Source organism: Dama dama, chromosome 18 (assembly GCF_033118175.1).
Source record: "Dama dama isolate Ldn47 chromosome 18, ASM3311817v1, whole genome shotgun sequence".
Lineage (NCBI taxonomy): Eukaryota > Metazoa > Chordata > Mammalia > Artiodactyla > Cervidae > Dama > Dama dama.
In genome coordinates this window covers 22,464,656-22,486,778 of record NC_083698.1, presented here as the reverse complement: position 1 = coordinate 22,486,778, position 22,123 = coordinate 22,464,656, and the positions used below count along the sequence as shown (strand labels likewise).

The window sequence follows — 22,123 nt, the reverse complement described above, 5'->3', positions numbered from 1 at the left end:
AATCCCTGTGTTGGAAAGATTCCCTGGAGGAGGAAATGGCAACTCACTCCAGTATTCTTGCCTGGAGAATCCCATGGACAGAGGAGCCTGGCAGGCTACAGCCAACGGGGTTGCAAAAGAGTTCAACCTGACTTAGCTAAATACCAACAACATGTGTAAGACACCATACCAGTGGATGCTAGAGACAGAGTGTAAGATCAAGGGGAACTGATCACTGTATTAATGGTCCATTGCTTTGTAATATATCCATGGCTTCTCTTGCAACTTCTGTGCGTCAGAAATCAGCAGGCAGCTTAGATGAATACTTCTGGTCTCCAGTCTTTCATGAGGTTGCAATTAAGCAGTAAGCTAGTTCCTGGCTGCAGTGTTATCTGAAGACTCAAATTGGAGAGGATCTGCTACTAAAGTCACATACATGGTTTTTGGCAAGATTCAATTTCTTGTGGAATTTGGGTTGAGGAGCTTAGCTCCTTGCTAACTGGTTAACCTGAGGCCTTTCCTAGTTCCCTGTCATATGTACTTCTCCAAAAGGCAGCTTGCAACATGGCAGCCGACTTTCCTCAGACAGAGCGTGTGACGATGTAAGAGCACCCAAAATGTCGGCCTCAGTCTTTTTATCACCTGATATCAGAAATGACATCCGGTCGCCTTTGTCAAAAGTATATTTAGCAGAAAAGCATTAGTCACTCAGTTGTGTCTGAACTTTTGGACCCCTCAGTTGTGTCAAACTCTCTGAGACCCCATGAACCCACCAGGGTCCTCTGTCCGTGGAATTTTCCAGGCAAGAATACTAGAGTGGGTAGCCATTCCATTCTCCAGGGGATCTTCCTGACCCAGGGATCAAATCTGGGTCTTCTGCATTGCAGGCAAGTTCTTTACCACTGAGCCACCAGGAAAGCCCTACATTTACTGAAAGGAAGTCAGATCCAACCACCTTCAAGGGAAGAGTTTATACAGGGAGTTCAATACCAGTAGACAGGAATCATTGGGGACCGCCTTAGAGACTGCCTCCCATAGGAAGCCCTCTGGATCCCATGGATTCTTATTTCATACCCAAAACACATTAAACTGTCCCAAGTTCCCCGAGAATCTTATCATCTGAATCTGGGAGCCATGTTATAGTTAGCCTGCCAGACACAAAATAGAAGAGAGAACTTTGGGGTGATCATAACTATTCCATATCTTTCGGGAAAATAAAAACTGTTCCATATCTTGATATTGACAGTGATTGCACAGTTGTATTTGTTTGGTAAAAGTTCATAGAACTCAATATCAAAAAGGATATATTTCATTGTAAATAAGTTGGACTTTAATAAAAAAGAAACAAGATAGCAAACTCAAGAATATAACATACATACACACATATATTACATTAAATTTGGCCAAATTGAATGAATAGTTAATGTATAAATAAAATATATGTAAAGAAATATATATTTTGGCAATGGGAAGTATTAATAGCATTGTTATTTCTAATATTGAAAAACTATAATAATATACCATAAGTTTTATAATCAGTAATTTTCTTATAGAAAAATAAAATTATTATTGATGACAACTTATATGAATTTTTACTGAAAATTTATTGTGATCATATCAGTTTTTCTCTTTAACATTTGTTTTTCTTCCTTAGAGAAGACAACTCATCAATTCAAATATTAGGGAAGATGAACATATTTGTAAATGTACTGTTAAATATATCTTATTTACCAAAGTACTATTGGAACAATTTTCTAAAAATGTATTTTTAAAGCCACCTTTGAAAATAATTTACTTTCTGTATTTCTTGTTTTCCCCAATTCTGAAAAGTAACAGAGGTGAGGCAGTGGGATCCAGTTACTGTAATCTGTTTATACAGCTGTACTTCATTGAATAAAGGCTTGTGTTACACACAGTTTTTGATAGGAAGTCAATGCTTTTAAAACAACTATAGAGACAGGTCTTTAACCTCCACCCTGGTGGATTCTTTGTTCCACCATTTAGCTTCTGTGGAGGTTATAAGAAGGTAGTTCCAATATATATTATTGCCATCTAATCACATCATCTACTTAGCTCATCCTCTTATGAACTTGAAGCATGGATATATTATGATGAATTTTTTACACAAATTCTGAAAGGTCCAATGAAATAGTTTTGATTCATAGTGAAGTTTCTTTGTGATACATTCTGAAATGTTCAATAATGAGTATGTTCTAAAGAGAAAATGGTGTTTAGATGACTTCAAATGTTGAATCTGTAAGAAGCTTTAAAAGATTTAGTATGTTCATTAGATTTATTGTCTCTTAATAATATTCCATACAACATCTGAAGATTTTGAGTGTCATGGAATTCTTTGTACCTCTCTCATTCATAGTTATATAGGCTAATCAATAAACCACAGATTTAGGTTCTAGGTTATTTCAGGGATTATGCCTGGGAAGTTTGAGGTCATTATGGTGAAGTATTTCTTATTTGTGTAAGAACAGTTTCCTTCATTACTTGTGTGTAGAAACACAGGGTCATTACTAGGAATGATTAAAAAAGTGTGGACCAATTAGAATCTAAGTTAGATATAAACTGATGTCTTGTGAAAATACTTGCCTCACTTGAAAATATATGACTTGAATAGAAATGACTTCTGATAAGCCTATCTATTCATAATCCTGTTCATAATTTCATTCTCACAGAATTAAATCTTTCTTATATTTCATTTGTTTACCAAAACTCTTTTTGCACATTTTGTTTGGTAACTCCCTATATAGATTGTGGTTTCCCTGATAGCTCAGTTGGTAAAGAATCCGCCTGCAATGCAGGAGACTGCAGTTCAATCCCTGGGTTGGGAAGATCCCCTGGAGAAGGGAAAGGCTACCCACTCCAGTATTCTGGCCTGGAGAATTCCATGGACTGTATAGTCCATGGGGTCTCAAAGAGACAACTGAGCCACTTTCACTTTGTATAGATTGCTCACAGAGCTTTCATTTCCTAAATGAAAGCTTTTCCTTGGCTAAGAAAAGTCCACCAAGATTGACTCTTATTTATGTCTATCTCTCCGTATATCCATGTGTTTCACTAAAACTCTAACAAATTATTCTGCCATGTGCCATGTATTTTAACGTGTGTGTGTGTCCATGCCAAGTTGCTTCAGTCTTATCCAACTCTTTGTGACCCTGTGGACCGTAGCCCACCAGGGTCCTCTGTCCGTGGGATTCTCCAGGCAAGAATACTCGAGTGGGTTCCCATGCCACCCCCCAGGGGATATTCCTGACCTAGGAATCTAACCCTAGGTCTGTAGAGGTTATAAGAAGTTGAAAAGGTTATAAGAAGAGGTTATAAGAAGAAAACATAAAAAAAAAAAAAAGAAGAAAACATATTACGCATCTCTATGTCTCCTGCATTAGCAGATGGGTTCTTTATAACTCTGACTATGAGGCAGTTGCAAAGACCAATAACTCAGTATTTTCACTGTTAGGTTCACTGTTCAGTTCCAATGCATCCAAACCTATTTTTGTTTTTTTTTAAATTTTCAATGTATACTGGCAGGGGTGACTGTCATATCATATGGTTAATTCTATCTTCTATATTTGTAGCAAAAGACAAAATTTATTTAGCTAAGAACATACGTTCTTCTAATAATATAGACTATATAGAATTTTGATATGTAATTTTGGTAGAAAATGAAATAATGAGGGCAGAATGAAAAATATGGGCCTGTTTTTTAAATTCCATACAATTAGATGGTCATTAGAGAAGCATATTGCTGCAGAAAAGACAAACAACTATCTTTTGGATTTATATGAATTTCAAGACAGTATGAGGGCAATTTGAATAATGCTTAATGCATTGGTGAGATATGGGAAGAAATATATGTAACTATTAGTTATTAATATACATATCTATAAATAAAACTGAAACATTAAATCTTAGGGCCAAATATTATTTTCCATTGTCTCTTATTCCAGTATTTTGAAATTTATTAAAAAGCCATTGGAAAAAAAATAAATAAAAAGCCATTGGGGAGAATATGGTATAATATTTCATTTTTAAATTTATACACTATTTCTCCCATCAGAGTATTCTTCTTTAATTAGAAATATGTTACCACATGCTGAAAAATCATCACAGTGCATTGACTGTTTTGTTCAAACATTACAAGTTAGCTTTTATGATCTGTTATATTGTAATATGTTAGCAAAGTGTAAATTTTGGAAGCCATTTCAGTTTGCTGGAGGCATTTAATTATATCATATACACTATACATATTTATTGTCTATGTTTCAGTTTTATTTATAATTTATTTCCTCTCTGCTTCTAAAAATGATTCAAGGCAGCTTATTTTAATTATAATTATATTGACCTGCTTTTTCCAGAGATGTTCCAGATTTTTCTTTCTCATTCAACAGAGCAGCATACACAACTGAAAATGGAAGTTGCTTTGTTCTTATTCTCATGGCTCATTTCAAATTATGTGTTTTGCAGAGGTTAACATTATGTGGGCTGGTCACCAAACGCACCACAGTTCTGAAGGCTATAACTTATCCACAGCACTGAGACAATCCGTCCTCCAAATTTACACTTCCTGGGTAAGTTTACAAAACTGAATTCATGTGATAGTATAATTTCATTCAGTCACAGCTGTTCCTATTTCTTCTTCTGAGTAAACGAATGGAAAGTGTTTACTGCTAAAATACTTCTTTCTCCTCTATAAGGCCAGAGACTGTTTCTTTCTCCTCTGTGAAGCCAGACACATAAGAAACAAGTGGTGTTGTCCAAAGGTACTCTTTTATTTGACAGCCCAAAACTCACTCTGAGGTGTATGGAAAGGTGAGAAAGTGTCTGGCTAACCCTTATTTACTGACAACTAAGAAGCTAATAGTAATAGTACTAATTAGTAACAATTAGTAATACAGTACTAGTAGCTCCAGAAAGAATGAAGCAACTGGGCCAAAGTGGAAACAGTACTTAGTTGTGGATGTGTCTGGTGGTGAAAGTAAAATCCGATGCTATAAGCAATATTGCATAGGAACCTGGAATGTTAGGTCCATGAATCAAGGTAAATTGGTAGTGGTCAAGAAGGAGATGATAAGAGTGAACATTGATGTCTTAGGAATCACTGAACTAAAATGAATGGGAATGGGCAAATTTAATTCAAATGACCATTATATCTACTAATGTGGGGAAGAATCCATTAGAAGAAATGGTAGACAAAAGAGTCCAAAATGCAGTACTTGGTAGACCTAATAGTAGACAAAAGAGTCCAAAATGCAGTACTTGGGTGCAATCTTGAAAACAACAGAATGATCTTGGTTCATTTCCAAGGCAGACCATTCAACAACACAATAATCCATCTATGCCCCAACCAGTGATTGTGAAAAAGCTGAAGTTGACTGGTTCTATGAAGACCTATAAGACCTTCTAGAACTAACATCAAAAAAGATGTCCTTTTCATCATAGGGGATTGGAATGCAAAAGTAGGAAGTCAAGATGCTTGGAGTAACAGGCAAGTTTAGCTTTGGAGTACAAAATGAAGCAGAGCAAATGCTAACAGAGTTTTGCCAAGAGAACCCACTGGTCATAGCAAACACTTTTGTCCAACAACAAAAGAGATGACTCTATACATGGACATCATCAGATGGTCAATACTGAAATCAAACTGATTATATTCTTTGCAGCTGAAGCTGGAGAAGCTCTATGCAGTCAGCAAAAACAAGACTTAGAGCTGACTATGGCTCAGATCATGAGCTCCTTATTGCAAAATTCAGAATTAAATTGAAGAAAGTAGGGAAAACCACTAGGCCATTCAGGTATGACCTAAATCAAATCCCTCTTGATTATACAGTGGAGGTGATGAATAGATTCAAGGGTTTAGATCTGGTAGACAGAATACCTGAAAAACTATGGAAGAGGTTCATAATGTTGTACATGAGTCAGTGACCAAAACCATTCCACAGAAAAAGAAATGCAAGAAAACAAAATGGTTGTTTGAGGAGGCTTTTACATATAGCTGAGAAAAGAAGAGAAGCAAAAGTAAGGGAGAAAAGGCAAGATATACCCAACTGAATGCAGAGTTACAGAGAACAGCAAGGGGAGATAAGAAGGCCTTTTTAACTGAACAATGCAAAGAAATTGAGGAAAACAGTAGAATGGGAAAGACTAGAGATTTCTACAAGAAAATGGAGATATCAAGGGGAAATTTCATGCAAGGATGGGCACAATAAGGGACAGAAATGGTAAAGAACTAACAGAAGCAGAAGAGATTAAGAATAGGTGGCAAGAATACACAGAAGAAATATACCAAAAAGGTCTTAATGACCAGGATAACTGTGATGTGTGGTCACTTATCTAGAGCCAGACACCCTGGAGTATGAAGTCAAGTGGACTTTAGAAAGCATCATTATGAACAAAGTTAGTGGAGGTGATGGAATTCCAGCTGAGCTATTTCAAATCCTCAAGGATGATGCTGTTAGAGTGTTGCACTCAATATGCCAGCAAATTTGGAAAACTCAGCAGTGGCCACAGGATTGGAGTAGGTCAGTTTTCATTCCCATCCCAAAGAAGGGAAATGCCAAAGAATGTTCAAACTATGGTACAATTGTGCTCATTTCACACTCTAGTGAAGTTATGCTCAAAATCCTTCAAGCTAGGCCCTCAGCTGTATGTGAACCAAGAACTTCCAGATGTTCAAGCTCAATTTAGAAAGGGCAGAGGAGCCAGAGATCAAATTGCCAACATTCACTGAATCATAGAGAAATAAAGGGAATTCCAGAAAAAAACATCTGCTTCTCCTTCACTGATTATGTGAAAGCCTTTGACTGTGTGGATCACAACAATTAGTGGGAACTTCTTAAGGAGATGGGAATACCAGACCACTCTACCTGTCCCCTGAGAAACCTGTATGCAGGTCAAGAAGTAACAGTTAGACTCTTGCATGAAACACCTGACTGGTTTAAAATTTGGAAAGGAATATGACAAGGTTGTATATTGTCTTCCTGTTTTTTAACTTGTATGCAGAGTACATCTGGCAAAATGCTGGGCTGGATGAATTACAAGCTGGAATCAAGATTGCTGGGAGAAATATCAACTTCAGACACACAGATGATACCACTCTAATGGAAGAAAATGAAGAGGAACTAAAGAGCCTCTTGATGAGAGTAAAAGACAAGAGTGAAAAAGCTGGCTTAAAACTCAACATTCAAAAAACTAAGATCATAGCATCCTGTCCTATCACTTCATGAGAAATAGATGGGGCAAAAGTGGAAGTAATGAGAGATTTTCTTTTCTTGGGCTCCAAAATCACTGTGAACAATGACTGCAGCCATGAAATTAAAAGATGCTTGCTCTTTGTAAGGAAGGCTATTGACAAACCTAGCCAGCATATTAAAAAGAAAGACATCACATTGCCAACAAAGTCCATATATTCAAAGCTATGGTTTTTCCAGCATGTATGGATGTGAGAGTTGGATCATAAAGAAGGCTGAGCACCATAGAACTGATTCTTTTGAATTGTGATGCTGGAGAAGACTCTTGAGAGCCCCTTAGACTGCAAGAAGATGAAACCAGTTAATCCTAAAGGAAATCAATATTGGAAGGACTGATGCTGAAGCTGAAACTCCCAATATTTTGGCCACCTGATGTGAATAGCCAGCTCATTGGAAAAGACTCTGATGCTGGGAAAGATTGAGAGCAGGAGAAGAAGGGGGCAACAGAGGATGAGACGGCTGAATGGAATCACCAACTCAATGGACATGAGTTTGAGCAAGCTCCAGGAGTTGGTGATGGATAAGGAAGCCTGGTGTGCTGCAGTCCATGGGGTCACAGGGAGTCTTATGTGATTTAGCAACTGAACAAGAAGAACAAGGAGCATGATATATTGACAGTGTATCTCGATTCAAACATATGCAAAGATTTCATTAGAAACTTTTAAAAACAGTTGTTTAAAAAATCAATTCCTAATTTTTCATGCTGAAGTAAAATCCAATTAAATCTTTTGCTTTTTATTTGCATATTAGAGCAGTTAGTATAATGTTCAATAGAAAGTTTGGCTCCAAAATATTTCAAAACAAGGAAATGACAAGACTAATGAATGTCAGAAATTGCTTCTAGTTCTAAGGTTCGAGTCACTGGACAAACCTGATCTACCTGCTGTCAGACATCATCTGTAATCTCTCTTTAACTCTTGCATTAATAGCTGTCTAAAATACTGCTACTAAAATGCACCTTGAGCTAGAATGTCAAAATTATCAGTGTACAAAGATATTCATCAATAGCTTTTACTAACTATAAATTATAATGATCTAATATTTGTATGGTTCTCAATAGCTTGCATGATAGACACCATTTATTGAATATTTTCTATGTGCCAGGCAATCCTCTAAGACCTCTTTATATATTAATTTGTTTGATCTTTCTGGCACAGGTGCTATTATACCTCTCATTTCAAAATTATAGCTTACTCCACAGTTCAGTCACAAAACTAGTAAAGAGTGGAGTAGAATTTGAACTCATTCACCCTGGCCGCAACGATCTTATCCTCTACACTGAATCCTCTTCTGTGTGCCTATGTATTGCCTTTCACTTTTGTCATCTCCTTTGATCCTTGCAAATAAGCCCCATGCTATACTAGATCAAGTATTAACTATTATGAAGACCTTTAGATCAATGAGGTCAATTACACAGCTAGTAGGTGACAAAGCCCCATATTTGTAATCAGGTGCCTCACACAGTCTGTAGAAAGATACACTGGCATATGTTCTGACTCAGACAGATGCATAGGCCATACAAATGGATAAGACAATGATGGCGCTAATACCTGTGCTGAAACGGATATAAAAGAAATCAACCCCCTCCTCCCCACACCAGTGCACCTTTGTTATAGCCTATAATTTCTTAAGCCTGTTGTAACCCAGTACCACAAACTGGGTGATTTAGAACAGCAGAATTGTACTGTCCCACCATTCTGGAGGCCAGAAGTTTGAAACCAGTGTTGGCAGGGTCAGCTCCTAGGGGAGAGGCTATTCCAGTCCTTTCTCCTAGGTTCCCCAATCTTGGGGAAATCATGTGGGTCCAATTTCACATGGGGGTCTCCCTGCCTCTGTGTTCAAATTTCTCGTTTTTTAATAAGGATACTAGTCATACTCGATTAGGAGCCCACCCCACTCCATTATGAGGACCTCTTAACTAATCACATCTGCAATGATCCTATTTCCAAATAAAGTCACATTCTGAGGTATTTAGGGAATAAGATATCAACACATGGACTTTAGAAAGAAATGATTCCATCTATAACACAGCTCTAAGCAATATAGACGGAAAAGATCGGTAATTCCCCTCTCGTATCTTCTATAGCTTGTCCTGGAACTCTAGATAGTTAAATGTAGAAGAAAATACTCCCGCTTACACAGCTCCACATACCTCAAGAGTTGTTCAGGGCTTCAGTGAATGGCGGGAAGGACAGGCCTTTGACTAGGGAGGGAATAGTGTCCACCCTCCCTTCTTAGGGAATAGCTGCATTAATGCAAACTTCTATTAACCTGTACAAAATAGGCTGAATATATGACTGATTAAAATAATAACCTCAAAGATATTTATTCTCTCCCGATGCATATATTACTATTTACATAATGATAACTCAAACCTCCAGTATTTGCATTTTGGAGGAGAAAGTCTCCAAGAAATGACGTAGCTATGTTGGAAGTTGCTCCAGGGAAACATGTTGTTAGTGAGTTAATTACCAGAGCAATTGTCAGAGGAAAAATTTTATCTGAGCATCATAGATTTCAGAAGTAGAAGAAAACTGGGAGATTTATATTTATACCATCTATTTAAATATATTATGTTTAAACATATTACATACATTTAAATAATCTATTTTTTTATAGCCTCAAAATAAATCTCAGGAGAGCCCACTGTATCATACAATATTGAACACTGTCATTTGGAATTTGAGTCCAGGCATCTGACTCCCATCTTTATCCTAGTTAAGCTTGTGCCCTTTCCCCTATTAAGCCAAAACATCCAAAAATACAGATTAGTGGAAATCTAAGTGAAATGTAGTTCAGTTCAGAGGCTCAGTCATGTCCGACTCTTTGCGAACCCATGAAACACAGCATGCCAGGCCTCCCTGTCCATCACCAACTCCTGGAGTCCACCCAAACCCATGTCCATTGAGTCGGTGATGCCATCCAACCATCTCATCCTCTGGTGTCCCCTTCTCCCTCTGCCCTCAATCTTTTCCAGCATCGGTGTCCTTTCAAATGAGTCAGCTCTTCGCATCAGGTGGCCAAAGTACTGGAGTTTCAGCTTCAAAATCAGGCCTACCAATGAACACCCAGAACTGATCTCCTTTAAGATGGACTGGTTGGATCTCCTTGCAGTCCAAGGGACTCTCAAGAGTCTTCTCTTACACCACAGTTCAAAAGCATCAATTCTTCTGTGCTCAGCTTTCTTTATAGTCCAACTCTCACATCCATACATGACTACAGGAAAAACCAGAGCCTTGACTAGACGGACCTTTGTTGGCAAAGTAATGTCTCTGCTTTTTAATATGCTGTCTAGGTTGGTCATAACTTTCCTTCCAAGGAGTAAGCATCTTTTAATTTCATGGCTGCAGTCACCATCAGCAGTGATTTTGTAGCCCAGAAAAATAAAGTCAGCTACTGTTTCCACTGTTTCCCCATCTATTTGCCATGAAGTGATGGCACCGGATGCCATGATCTTACTTTTCTGAATATTGAGCTTTAAGCCAACTTTTTCACTCTCCTCTTTTACTTTCATCAAGAGGCTCTTTAGTTCTTCTTCACTTTCTGCCATAAGGAGGTCATCTGCTTATCTGAGGTTATTGATATTTCTCCCGGCAATCTTGATTCCAGCTTGTGCTTCCTCCAGCCCAGCGTTTCTCATGATGTACTCTGCATATAAGTTAAATAAGCAGGGTGACAATATACAGCCTTGATGTACTCTTTTCCCAATTTGGAACCAGTCTGTTGTTCCATGTCCAGTTCTACCTGTTGCTTCCTGACCTGTATACAGGTTTTTCAAGAGGCAGGTCAGATGGTCTGGTATTCCCATCTCTTTCACAATTTTCAACAGTTTATTGTGATCCACACAGTCAAAGGCTTTGGCATGGTCAATAAAGCAGAAATAGATGTTTTCTGGAACTCTCTTGCTTTTTCGATGATCCATTGAATGTTGGCAATTTGATGTCTTGTTCCTCTGCCTTTTCTAAAACCAGCTTGAACATCTGGAAGTTCATGGTTCACATATTGCTGAAGCCTGGCTTGGAGAATTTTAAGCATTACTTTATTAGCATGTGAGATGAGTGCAATTGTGTGGTAGTTTCAGCATTCTTTGGCATTGCCTTTCTTAGGGATTGGAACAAAACTGACCTTTTCCAGTCCTGTGGCCACTGTTATGTTTTCCAAATTTGCTGGCATACTGAGTGCAGCACTTTCACAGAATCGTCTTTCAGATTTTGAAATAGCTCAACTGGAATTCCATCACCTACACTAGCTTTGTTCGTCGTGACGCTTCCTAAGGTCCATTTGATTTCACATTCCAGGATGTCTGGCTCTAGGTGAGTGATCACACCATCGTGATTATCTGGCTCATGAAGATCTTTTTTGTACAGTGAAATGTAGGTTCACACTTATTTATTGCCCAACTATATTCCCTTTATAACATCATATCACTTTGCCACAGACACAGAAAATATGCTGAATAAATACACTAGCATTGGGAATGCACCACAAGCTGGTAATCAGGTGGACATGGGGAGGAAGAAAGGATGTGCAGTATGAGACATGAAAGGAAGGGATTGTAAATCAGCCTGGATTCTTGGTTAATATTTGTCGGTGTGTTTGAAGATAACTTAGATGGTCTGTGATGGTTGTTACTCTACGATAGGTCTTTCTACACTTTAAAATTAAAAGACTTGTCACTTCTCTTCATTTTCTTTGAGTCTTTTGTGGAATTGTCTTCATTGACACAGCTACATAAGGCATATAATTTGGTAGTTACTAAGGTAACAAGGTATTTCAGAGCAAATAATAAACTGATTTGTGAAATGAAAGGCAAGATTAAGCTCAGAGTATTTTCTTTCATATTACTATGAATATTAGGGTGGTAGGCCTGTCATTTAAAGTAGTTTAAGATGAGAATTGAAAATTCAAGAATTTATAACATACTTTTTGCATTTTTAAAACCCAGTTTTGGCTAATTTAACATTACTCATCCCCAAAGAGCTACAATTAATGAAGTAACTTTCCCTCCCTCAAATTATTGATTCATTTTTTATTGAAGTATAAAACAATATAATATGTTACAAGTATACAAAATAGTGATTCACAATTGTAAAGGTTATACTTAATTTATAGTTGCTGTAAAATATCAGCTGTATTTCCTGTATTGTAGAATATATCCGTGTAGTTTATTTTGTACATTATAGTTTATACCTCTTAATCCCATATCCCTGGATTGCCCCTTCTGGGAGTGCAGTTTAAGTGAGGCTTATTTATTATGTAATTAAATATATGGTTTTACTTGCTATTCAGTCTTTTATTATATATCTTAATATAATGCCTTAAATATGATAGTCTCTTCACTTTGCAAATAGTAAAATGTGTCTAGACTCATGAATATTGTGTAAAATATACTAGGGTCAGGATTAACATCTCATTTTATTCCCATGTTATAAATAAAATAATCTGAAAGCTACACTTTATATTCAAAACTTAGCTTTAGAAGTGCTCAAAAAATAAAAGAATGGGATCAGTCAGGGAATACAGAAGCCAACTTGATGGCACTCCCAATGGCCATAATGGAGAACAATTTAATATGTAACATAGTGTGAAGTTATAATCCAAAGTATAAAATAAATACATTTGAAATCAGTCTACACTGACATGTGAAAGTGAAGGTGACTGTTTCTCAGTTGTATCTGACTTTTTGTGACCCCATGGACTGAAGCCCACCAGGCTCCTCTGTTCATGACATTTTCCAGGCAAGAATACTGGAGTGGGTTGCCATGCTCTCCTCCAGGGGATCTTCCCAACTCAGGATCAAACCTGGGTCTCCTGCATTGTAGGCAGATTCTGTACTATCTGAGCCACCAAGGAAGCCCCTACTTTTCAAATACATTTGAAATCAGTCCATACTGACATAGATCAATGATAGAATACATAAATAAATAGGAGCAAACAAACAGAAAATGAAATACCCTAAAGAGTTTGAAATGTTATCTGTAGATAATCCCCCTTCCAGAATACTGGGATTAATGCCCAATTTACCCCTTTTACCCTTGAACTTCACTCTATTTATATATTTATTTTCATGCCATGGTGTGCAGCATGTGGGGTCTTAGTTCCACAACCAGGCATGGGAACTGTCCCCGCTGCAGTGGGAGTACAGAGAGTTAATCACTGGACTACCTGGGAAGTCTCTGGGCTCTACTTTAAAAATTCCTTTACAAAGAAAAGACTATGGAAAGGGGACAAAATTTGGGTTGGGAATTTAACTTTACAGTAGAGAAACTTGACAATCAATCAATCAAAGATCAAAGTTAACATCAGCAGTGACATCTTGGTAGAAAGTACCATTTGATAAGATGTGATAAAAAAAAATATATGCTGGTGATAGTATGTACCCGATGACAAGGTACATGGGAATGAGTATTTACCCCCATGGTCTCTGTCACCAAAACCTATGATCCCAGTCTAACCATAAGAAAAGACATGTGTCAATCTCAAATTGAATGACATTGTACAAAAATACCTAGCCAATATTTGAAAGTGTTATGAAACACAAAGAATGTCTGAGAAACAATCACAGATCAGAGGAGGCTATAAGATAAAAACTAAATGTAAAGTTTTATCTTAGCTGGATTCTAAAGTAGAAAAACCACATTAGTGGGGAGAAACAGAACTAGTGAAGCTTAAATAAGGTGTGGAGTTTAGGTAGAAGTAATGAACCACTGTCAGTTCCTTAATTGTTTTGATTCAGTTTAGTAATATATTAACAATAGAGAGATTGGGGTGAGAATGTGTGGCAACTTCCTATCTTTGCAACCCTTTTGCAAGTATAAAACTATTATAAAACAAATAGTTTATAAAAAGATAGAACTGCATTTCCATACCTACAATTTGAAACTCAGAGCCACGATAGATCATATACTGACTCAGGAAAAAAACAACTTACACCTAGTTATTACCAATAGACATTGATTCCATGAAGAGCACTGATTCAGCCATGCTATTTTATTTTATTTTATTTTAATTAGAGATTAATTACTTTACAATATTGTGGTGGTTTTTGCCATACATTCACATGAATCAGCCATAGGTGTACATGTGTTCCCTATCCTGACCCTCCCTCCCACCTCCCTCCCAATCCCATCCCTCAAGGTCATCTCAGTACACTAGACCTGAGCACCCTGCCTCATGCATTGAACCTGGACTGGCGATCTATTTCACATATGATAATATACATGTTTCAATGCTATTCTCTCAAATCATCCCACCCTTGCCTTCTCCCACAGAATCCAACAGTCTGTTCTTTACATCTGTGTCTCTTTTGCTGTCTTGCATAGAGGGTCATTGTTACCATCTTTCTAAATTCCATATATATGCATTAATATACTATATTGGTGTTTTTCTTTCTGACTTACTTCACTCTGTATAATAGGCTCCAGTTTCATTCACCTCAGTAGAACTGATTCAAATGCATTCTTTTTAATAGCTGAGTAATATTCCATTGTGTATATGTACCACAGCTTTCTCATCCATTTGTCTGCCGATGGACATCTAGGTTGCTTCCATGTCCTGGCTATTGTAAATGGTGCTGTGATGAACAATGGGGTACATGTGTCTCTTTCAATTCTGGTTTCCTCAGTGTGTGTGCCCAGCAGTGGGATTGCTGGGTCATATGGCAGTTCTATTTCCAGTATTTTAAGGAATCTCCACACTGTTCTCTATAGTTCTGTATAGTGGCTGTTGCATTCCCACCAACAGTGTAAGAGGGCTCCTTTCTCTCTGCACCCCCTCCAACACTTATTGTTTGTAGAATTTTTGGTAGTAGCCATTCTGACTGGGATGAGATGGTACCTCATTGTGGTTTTGATTTGCATTTCTCTGATAATGAGTGATGTTGAGTGTCTTTTCATGTGTTTGTTAGCCATGTGTATGTCTTCTTTGGAGAAATGCCTGTTTGGTTCTTTGGCCCATTTTTTGATTGGGTCGCATATTTTTCTGGAATTGAGCTGCAGGAATTGCTTGTATATTTTAGAGATTAATTCTTTGTCAGTTGCTTCATTTGCTATTATTTTCTACCATTCTGAAAGCTGTCTTTTCACCTTGCTTATAGTTTCCTTCATTGTGCAAAAGCTTTTAAGTTTAATTAGGTCCCATTTGTTTATTTTTGCTTTTATTTCCATTACTCTAGGAGGTAGATCATAGAGAATCCTGCTATGATTTATGTCAGAGAGTGTTTTGCCTATGTTTTCCTCTAGGAGTTTTATAGTTTCTGGTCTTATGTTTAGATCTTTAATCCATTTTGAGTTTATTTTTGTGTATGGTGTTAGAAAGTGTACTAGTTTCACTCTACTACAAGTGATTGACCAGTTTTCCCAGCACCACTTGTTAAAGAGGTTGTCTTTTCTCCATTGTATATTCTTTCCTCCTTTGTTAATGATAAGGTGTCCGTAGTTGCGTGGATTTATCTCTGGGCTTTCTGTTTTGTTCCATTGATTTACGTTTCTATCTTTGTGCCAGGACCATACTGTCTTGATGACTGTTGCTTGATGTTGCATAGCCTCAAGTTAGGCAGGTTGATTCCTCCAGTTCCATTCTTCTTCCTCAAGATTGCTTTTGCTATTCGAGGTTTTTTGTAATTCCATAAAAATTGTAAAATTATTTGTTCTAATTTTCTGAAGAATACCATTGGTAGCTTGATAGGGATTGCATTGACTCTATAGATTGCTTTGGATAGTATACTCATTTTCACCATATTTATTCTTCCAATCCATGAACATGGTATATTTCTCCATCTATTTGTGTCCTCTTTGATTTCTTTCATCAGTGTTTTATAGTTTTCTATATATAGGTCTTTTGTTTATTTAGGTAGATTTATTCCTAAGTATTTTATTCTTTTCATTGCAATGGTGAATGGAATTGTTTCCTTAATTTCCCTTTCTGTTTTCTCATTGCTAGTGTATAGGAATGCAAGGGATTTCTGTGTGTTAATTTTATATCCTGCAACTTTACTGTGTTCATTGATTAGCTCTAGTAATTTTCTGGTGGAGTCTTTAGGGTTTTCTATGTGGAGGATCATGTCATCTGCAAATAGTGAGATTTTTACTTCTTCTTTTCCAGTCTGGATTCCTTTTATTTATTTTTCTGCTCTGATTGCTGTGGCCAACACTTCCAAAACTATGTTGAATAGTAGTGGTGAGAGTGGCACCCTTGTCTTGTTCCTGACTTTAGGGGAAATGCTTTCAATTTTTCACCATTGAGGATAATGATTGTTGTGGGTTTATCAGATGTGGCTTTTATTATGTTGAGGTATGTTCCTTCTATGCCTGCTTTCTGGAGAGTTTTCATCATAAATGGATATTGATTTTGTCAAAGGCTTTCTCTGCATCTATTGAGATAATCATATGTTTTTTATCTTTCAATTTGTTAATGTGGTGTATCACATTGTTTGATTTGTGCATATTGAAGAATCTTTGCATACCAGGGATAAAGCCCACTTGGTCATGATGTATGATCTTTTTAATATGTTGTTGGATTTTGTTTGCTAGAAATTTGTTGAGGATTTTTGCATCTGTGTTCCTCAGTGATATTAGCCTGTAGTTTTCTTTTTTTGTGGCATCTTTGTCTGGTTTTGGTATTAGGGTGATGGTGGCCTTATAGAATGAGTTTGGAAGTTTACCTTCTTCTGCAATTTTCTGGAAGCGTTTGAGTAGGATAGGTGTTAGCTCTTCTCTAAATTTTTGGTAGAATTCAGCTATGAAGCCATCTGGTCCTGGGCTTTTGTTTGTGGGAAGATTTCTGATTACAGTTTCAATTTCTGTGCTTGTGATGGGTCTGTTAAGATTTTCTATTTCTTCCTGGTTCATTTTTGGAAAGTTATAGTTTTCTAAGCATTTGTCCATTTCTTCCTAGTTGTCCGTTTTATTGGCATATAGTTGACGATAGTAGTCCCTTATGATCCTTTGTATTTCTGCGTTGTCATGATTTCTACATTTTCATTTCTAATTTTGTTGATTCAATTCTTCTCCCTTTGTTTCTTGATGAGTCTGGCTAATGGTTTGTCTATTTTATTTATCTTCTCAAAGAACCAGCTTTTCATTCTGTTGACTTTTTTCTATGGTCTCTTTTGTTTCTTTTGCATTTATTTCTGCCCTAATTTTTAAGATTTCTTTCCTTCTACTTACCCTGGGGTTCTTCACTTCTTCCTTTTCTAGTTGCTTTAGGTGTGGGGTTAGGTTATTTGTTTGATTTTTCTCCTGTTTCTTGAGGTAGGCTTGTATTGCTATGAACCTTCCCCTTAGCACTGCTTTTACCAAATCCCATAGGTTTGAGGTTGCTGTGTTTTCATTTTCATTCGTTTCTATGCATATTTTGATTTCTTTTTTGATTTCTTCTGTGATTTGTTGGTTATTCGGAAGTGTGTTGTTTAGCCTCCATATGTTTGTATTTTTAATAGTTTTTCTGCTGTAGTTGACGTCTAATCTTACTGCATTGTGATCAGAAAAGATGCTTGAGATGATATCAATTGTTTTGAATTTACCAAGGCTAGATTTATGGCCCAGGATGTGATCTGTCCTGGAGAAGGTTCCATGTGCATTTGAGAAAAAGGTGAAATTCTTTGTTTTAGGGTGAAGTGTCCTATAGATATCAATTAGGTCTAACTGGTCCATTGTATCATTTAAAGTTTGTATTTCCTTGCTAATTTTCTGTTTAGTTGATCTATCCATAGGTGTGAGTGTGGTATTAAAGTCTCCCACTATTATTGTGTTACTGTTAATTTCCCCTTTCATATTTGTTAGCATTTGTCTTACGTTTTGCGGTGCTCCTATGTTGGGTGCATATATGTTTATAATTGTTATATCTTCTTCTTGGATTGATCCTTTGATCATTATGTAGTGTCCTTCCTTGTCTCTTTTCACAGCCTTTATTTCAAAGTCTATTTTATCTGACATGACTATTGCTACTCTTGCTCTCCATTTGTGTGAAATATCTTTTTCCAGCCCTTCACTTTCAGTCTGTATGTGCCCCTTGTTTTGAGGTGGGTCTCTTGTAGACAGCATGTATAGGGGTCTTGTTTTTGTATCCATTCAGCCAGCCTTTGTCTTTTGATTGGCACATTCAACCCATTTACATTTAAGGTAATTATTGATAAGTATGATCCTGTTGCCATTTACTTTGTTGTTTTGGGTTTGAGTTTATAAACCTTTTCTGTGTTTCCTGTCTAGAGAAGATCCTTTAGCATTTGTTGAAGAGCCGGTTTGGCGGTGTTGAATTCTCTCAGTTTTTGCTTGTCTGTAAAGCTTTTGAATTCTCCTTCATATTTGAATGAGATCCTTGCTGGGTACAATAATCTGGGTTGTAGGTTTTTCTCTTTAATCACTTTAAGTATGCCCTGACATTCCCTTCTGGCTTGAAGAGTTTCTATTGAAAGATCAGCTGTTATCCTTATGGGGATCCCCTTGGGGGTTATTTGTTGTTTTTCCCTTGCTGCTTTTAATATTTATTCTTTGTGTTTGATCTTTGTTAATTTGATTAATATGTGTCTTGGGGTGTTTTGCCTTGGGTTTATCCTGGTTGGGACTCTCTGGGTTTCTTGGACTTGGGTGACTATTTCTTTCCCCATTTTAGGGAAGTTTTCAACTATTACCTCCTCAAGTATTTTCTCATGGCCTTTCTGTCTTCTTCTTCTGGGACCCCTATGATTCAAATGTTGGGGCATTTAACATTGTCCCAGAGGTCTTTGAGGTTGTCTTCCATGCTATTTTAAATTAGCTGTTATTCTAAAATAACCAGGCTTCCCAGGTGGCTCAGTGGTAAAGAACCTGCAAGCCAATGCAGGAGACCTAAGAGAAACGGGTTTGATCCCTGGGTCAAGAAGGTCACCTGGAGGAAGGCATGGCAACCCACACTGCAGTATTCCTGCCTAGAGAATCCCATGGACAGAGGAACCTGGTGGGCTACAGTCTACAGGGTGGATAAGAGTCAGATACCACTGAAGTTACTTCTCATTTGCTGGCGCTAAAGTAACCATGTTTCCATTCTTAATCCCTCAATCCATCACTCACTGTTACCTTTCCAATAGGCCTGCTCAGAACAAGCAAAACTCCTTTATAGCTGTTAGAAAGGAACATCATAGAGTCCTTATCACAGGCAGAGCTGGTCTAAACCTGATCCAGCCTGCTTTTCTGATCTCATCTTCATATTTCCCCCATTGTCACTCCATGTCCAGCTGAACAATTAGTTTTCAATTCTCTAAACCTATTGTGACATAATGCCCTGGTATTTTATTGAACATGCATGTATCTCTGCCTAGAAAGTTATTTCTGCTTTACCTTTGATTATTATCTCCTTCAAGATCCAATTCCTTTCTACATAGCTTTCCCCAAGTTGCTTTTCTTTTTGTCCTGTATGCTTGTGCTTAGTCGTTCAGTTGTGTCTGACCCTTTGTGACCCCATGGACTTTAGCTCGCCAGGCTCCTCTACCCATGGAATTCTCCAGGCAAGAATACTGGAGTGGGTTAGCCATGCTCACCTCCAGGGGATCTTCCCATCCCAGGGATTGAACCCAGTTCTCCCGCATTGCAGGCAGATGCTTTACCATCTCTTTACCACTGGAGTAGGTTGCCTGTCCCTTCTCCAGGGAAGCTTCCTGGCCCAGGAATCTAACCAAGGTCTCCTGCATTGCAGGCAGATTCTTTACCAACTCCAAGATCTCCTGCATTGCAGGCAGATTCTTTACCAACTGAGCTAACAGCCTTGTATATCTCTATTTTAAATACTTATCATTTGCGTTGTTGACTTTCACACCAGCACATATACTTTAAAGGAAATTAATCTACTTCTATTTTTTCACTTTTATTATGCTAGCATCTATAAAGTACCCAATGCAGTCAGTTCTTAATAAATGCACATAACATGAATGAAGGAAATGAAAGTTTTATAGTTGTCTAAATGAAAAGACCATAGTGTGAAATAATTTAAGCCTGTCATTCATTTAAATGTTTGTGTTCTAAGAGATAGATTCTCAAAAACTTAGTACAGGGTAAGTAAGTTATTTATTTTTGGAATAAAAGATATTTTAACATATTTATGTAACATATGAAGCTATTGAATGGGAAGTAGTAAGCTATCCACATTTCAGTGAGATGAGTATTTCTTTTAAAAGCTTAGTAAAAATAGTAACACTTAATTTGAATGACTGGGTTACATAATTTCTTTTTAGGTTCTGTAGTATCTCTCAGAACTACTTGTTTTTAGATTAATATTATCAATATTATAAGAATTAGTTAAATATGTTTAGAGCACATTTAAAAATCTAAAAAGAAGTAAATTTTAACCAGCATCAAAGGAAAGACATATAGTTATAACATCAATTTGTGAAAACCATTGTAAGTTAGAGAATAAGCTAATGTATGATATTATTTTTAAGCATAGTAATTTCAAAATAAATATTAATTTCATTTAGAAAACAGAAGAGAACAATTCACTAAGAAGAAAGAGGTCTGGATCCCAGCCTAAGATAAATTACTAGCTAGATTTGCCACTCTGAACCAATTAAGTAATGTTTGAATCTCAGTGATTTTGTACATGAAATTAGGCAATTAATATTTGCTCTGCCTTCTCATATTGTTATTTGAGGATCACCTTAAATAATGAGTGTGTACATTCTTTGAACTATATCAAGTATGATTCACGTGTATAATATTGTTTTTATATTACACATAAAACTGCAGAGAAACTTTTGACAAAATCTCAGATCTTTTTATTACAATGTACTCCCTGCCAAACTACATAAGCAAAGACTATTTTTCAATATGGGGGGAGTTGGAGTTCTATAAAGATAAATGTGAACAAATAGACACAAGAAACTAACAACTTTGATGTAATGCAGTCAAATTCACTGGGGATAAAATTCTCATAACTCTTATGTCATGGAAGGAAAGCATGCCTTGAGCCCCCCATGAAGTGAAAAAACAAAACCTCTCTCAAGACCTTGCCTCAGAACTCCATGGTCCTCCGTCACTACCTTCAGTCTCCACTCAGAGACAGCTACTAAAGCAAAGTTTGTGTCCAGACGTTAAATAAATGAAGCCCTCTGCCAGTTTGTGTCATGACCTGTTTCAGATCCTTGAGTATAGCAGAGATCAGCAAAATGGAACTATTTTGCTGTTTACTGACTTGCTTTGAAATTGGGTAAGAATAAAGTTTTCCCTTGATGTTTGATACTTTTCTTTACAATAGTCATTTGTAGTCCTTATAATGAAGGAGAAATAAGGGGGTCATAGTGAGGCGTACATGTGTGCTCGGTTGCTCAGTTATGTCTGACTCTTTTTAATGCCATGGAGGGCAGGCTTCTCTGTCCATGGAATTTCCCAGGCAAGAATACTGGAGTGGGGTGTCAGTTCTTCTCCAGGGGAACTTCCTGGCCAGGTCGCCTGCATTGCAAGCAGATTCCTTATAGTCTGAGCTGCCAGGGAAGCCTCTATCATAGTGAGGTACTCTACATAAAACTGCATCAACTTATTGGCACTTTAGAAAAACAGGTACAAGTGGCTAAAATATTCAATTCCCTTTACACGTTGTTATTTTGAGAAGTGCATCCACTCGTTTTTTTTTTTTTTTTTTGCATATACACTTTTGACTGGTAGAAGTCTTCATGGTGGCAGAGTTTGGGGATATGAAGAGAAGTAAGATATGAACTTCTATTCTTAAGGTGATTTTTTTTTCTTTGAAGGACTAAAGTAACCCTACAACCATGGTAATACAAGTTGTTGAGACTGTAGAAAGTTTTATCTGCTCTGAGAACCATGGAGGGTCAAGGGAAGCATGGCAGAACAGTAGAGGCTTGAGCCCAATCTGTAAGAAGAATAAAGATTTTGCCATGAATATGGTTTTAAGTGGAACAT

At 37.1% G+C, this 22,123-nt stretch overlaps 1 protein-coding gene across 3 annotated transcripts in view; it reads left to right on the top strand.

Moving 5' to 3' along the window:
* AGMO (alkylglycerol monooxygenase) overlaps nt 1–22,123 on the top strand; it is a 362,881-nt gene that overhangs the window by 118,925 nt on the left and 221,833 nt on the right. For all 3 annotated transcript variants that reach the window (XM_061165005.1, XM_061165006.1, XM_061165007.1), the window contains exon 4: nt 4,456–4,559. In XM_061165005.1, coding sequence (XP_061020988.1) covers nt 4,456–4,559 — 104 coding nt within the window. The remainder of the gene's footprint in view (nt 1–4,455; nt 4,560–22,123) is intronic.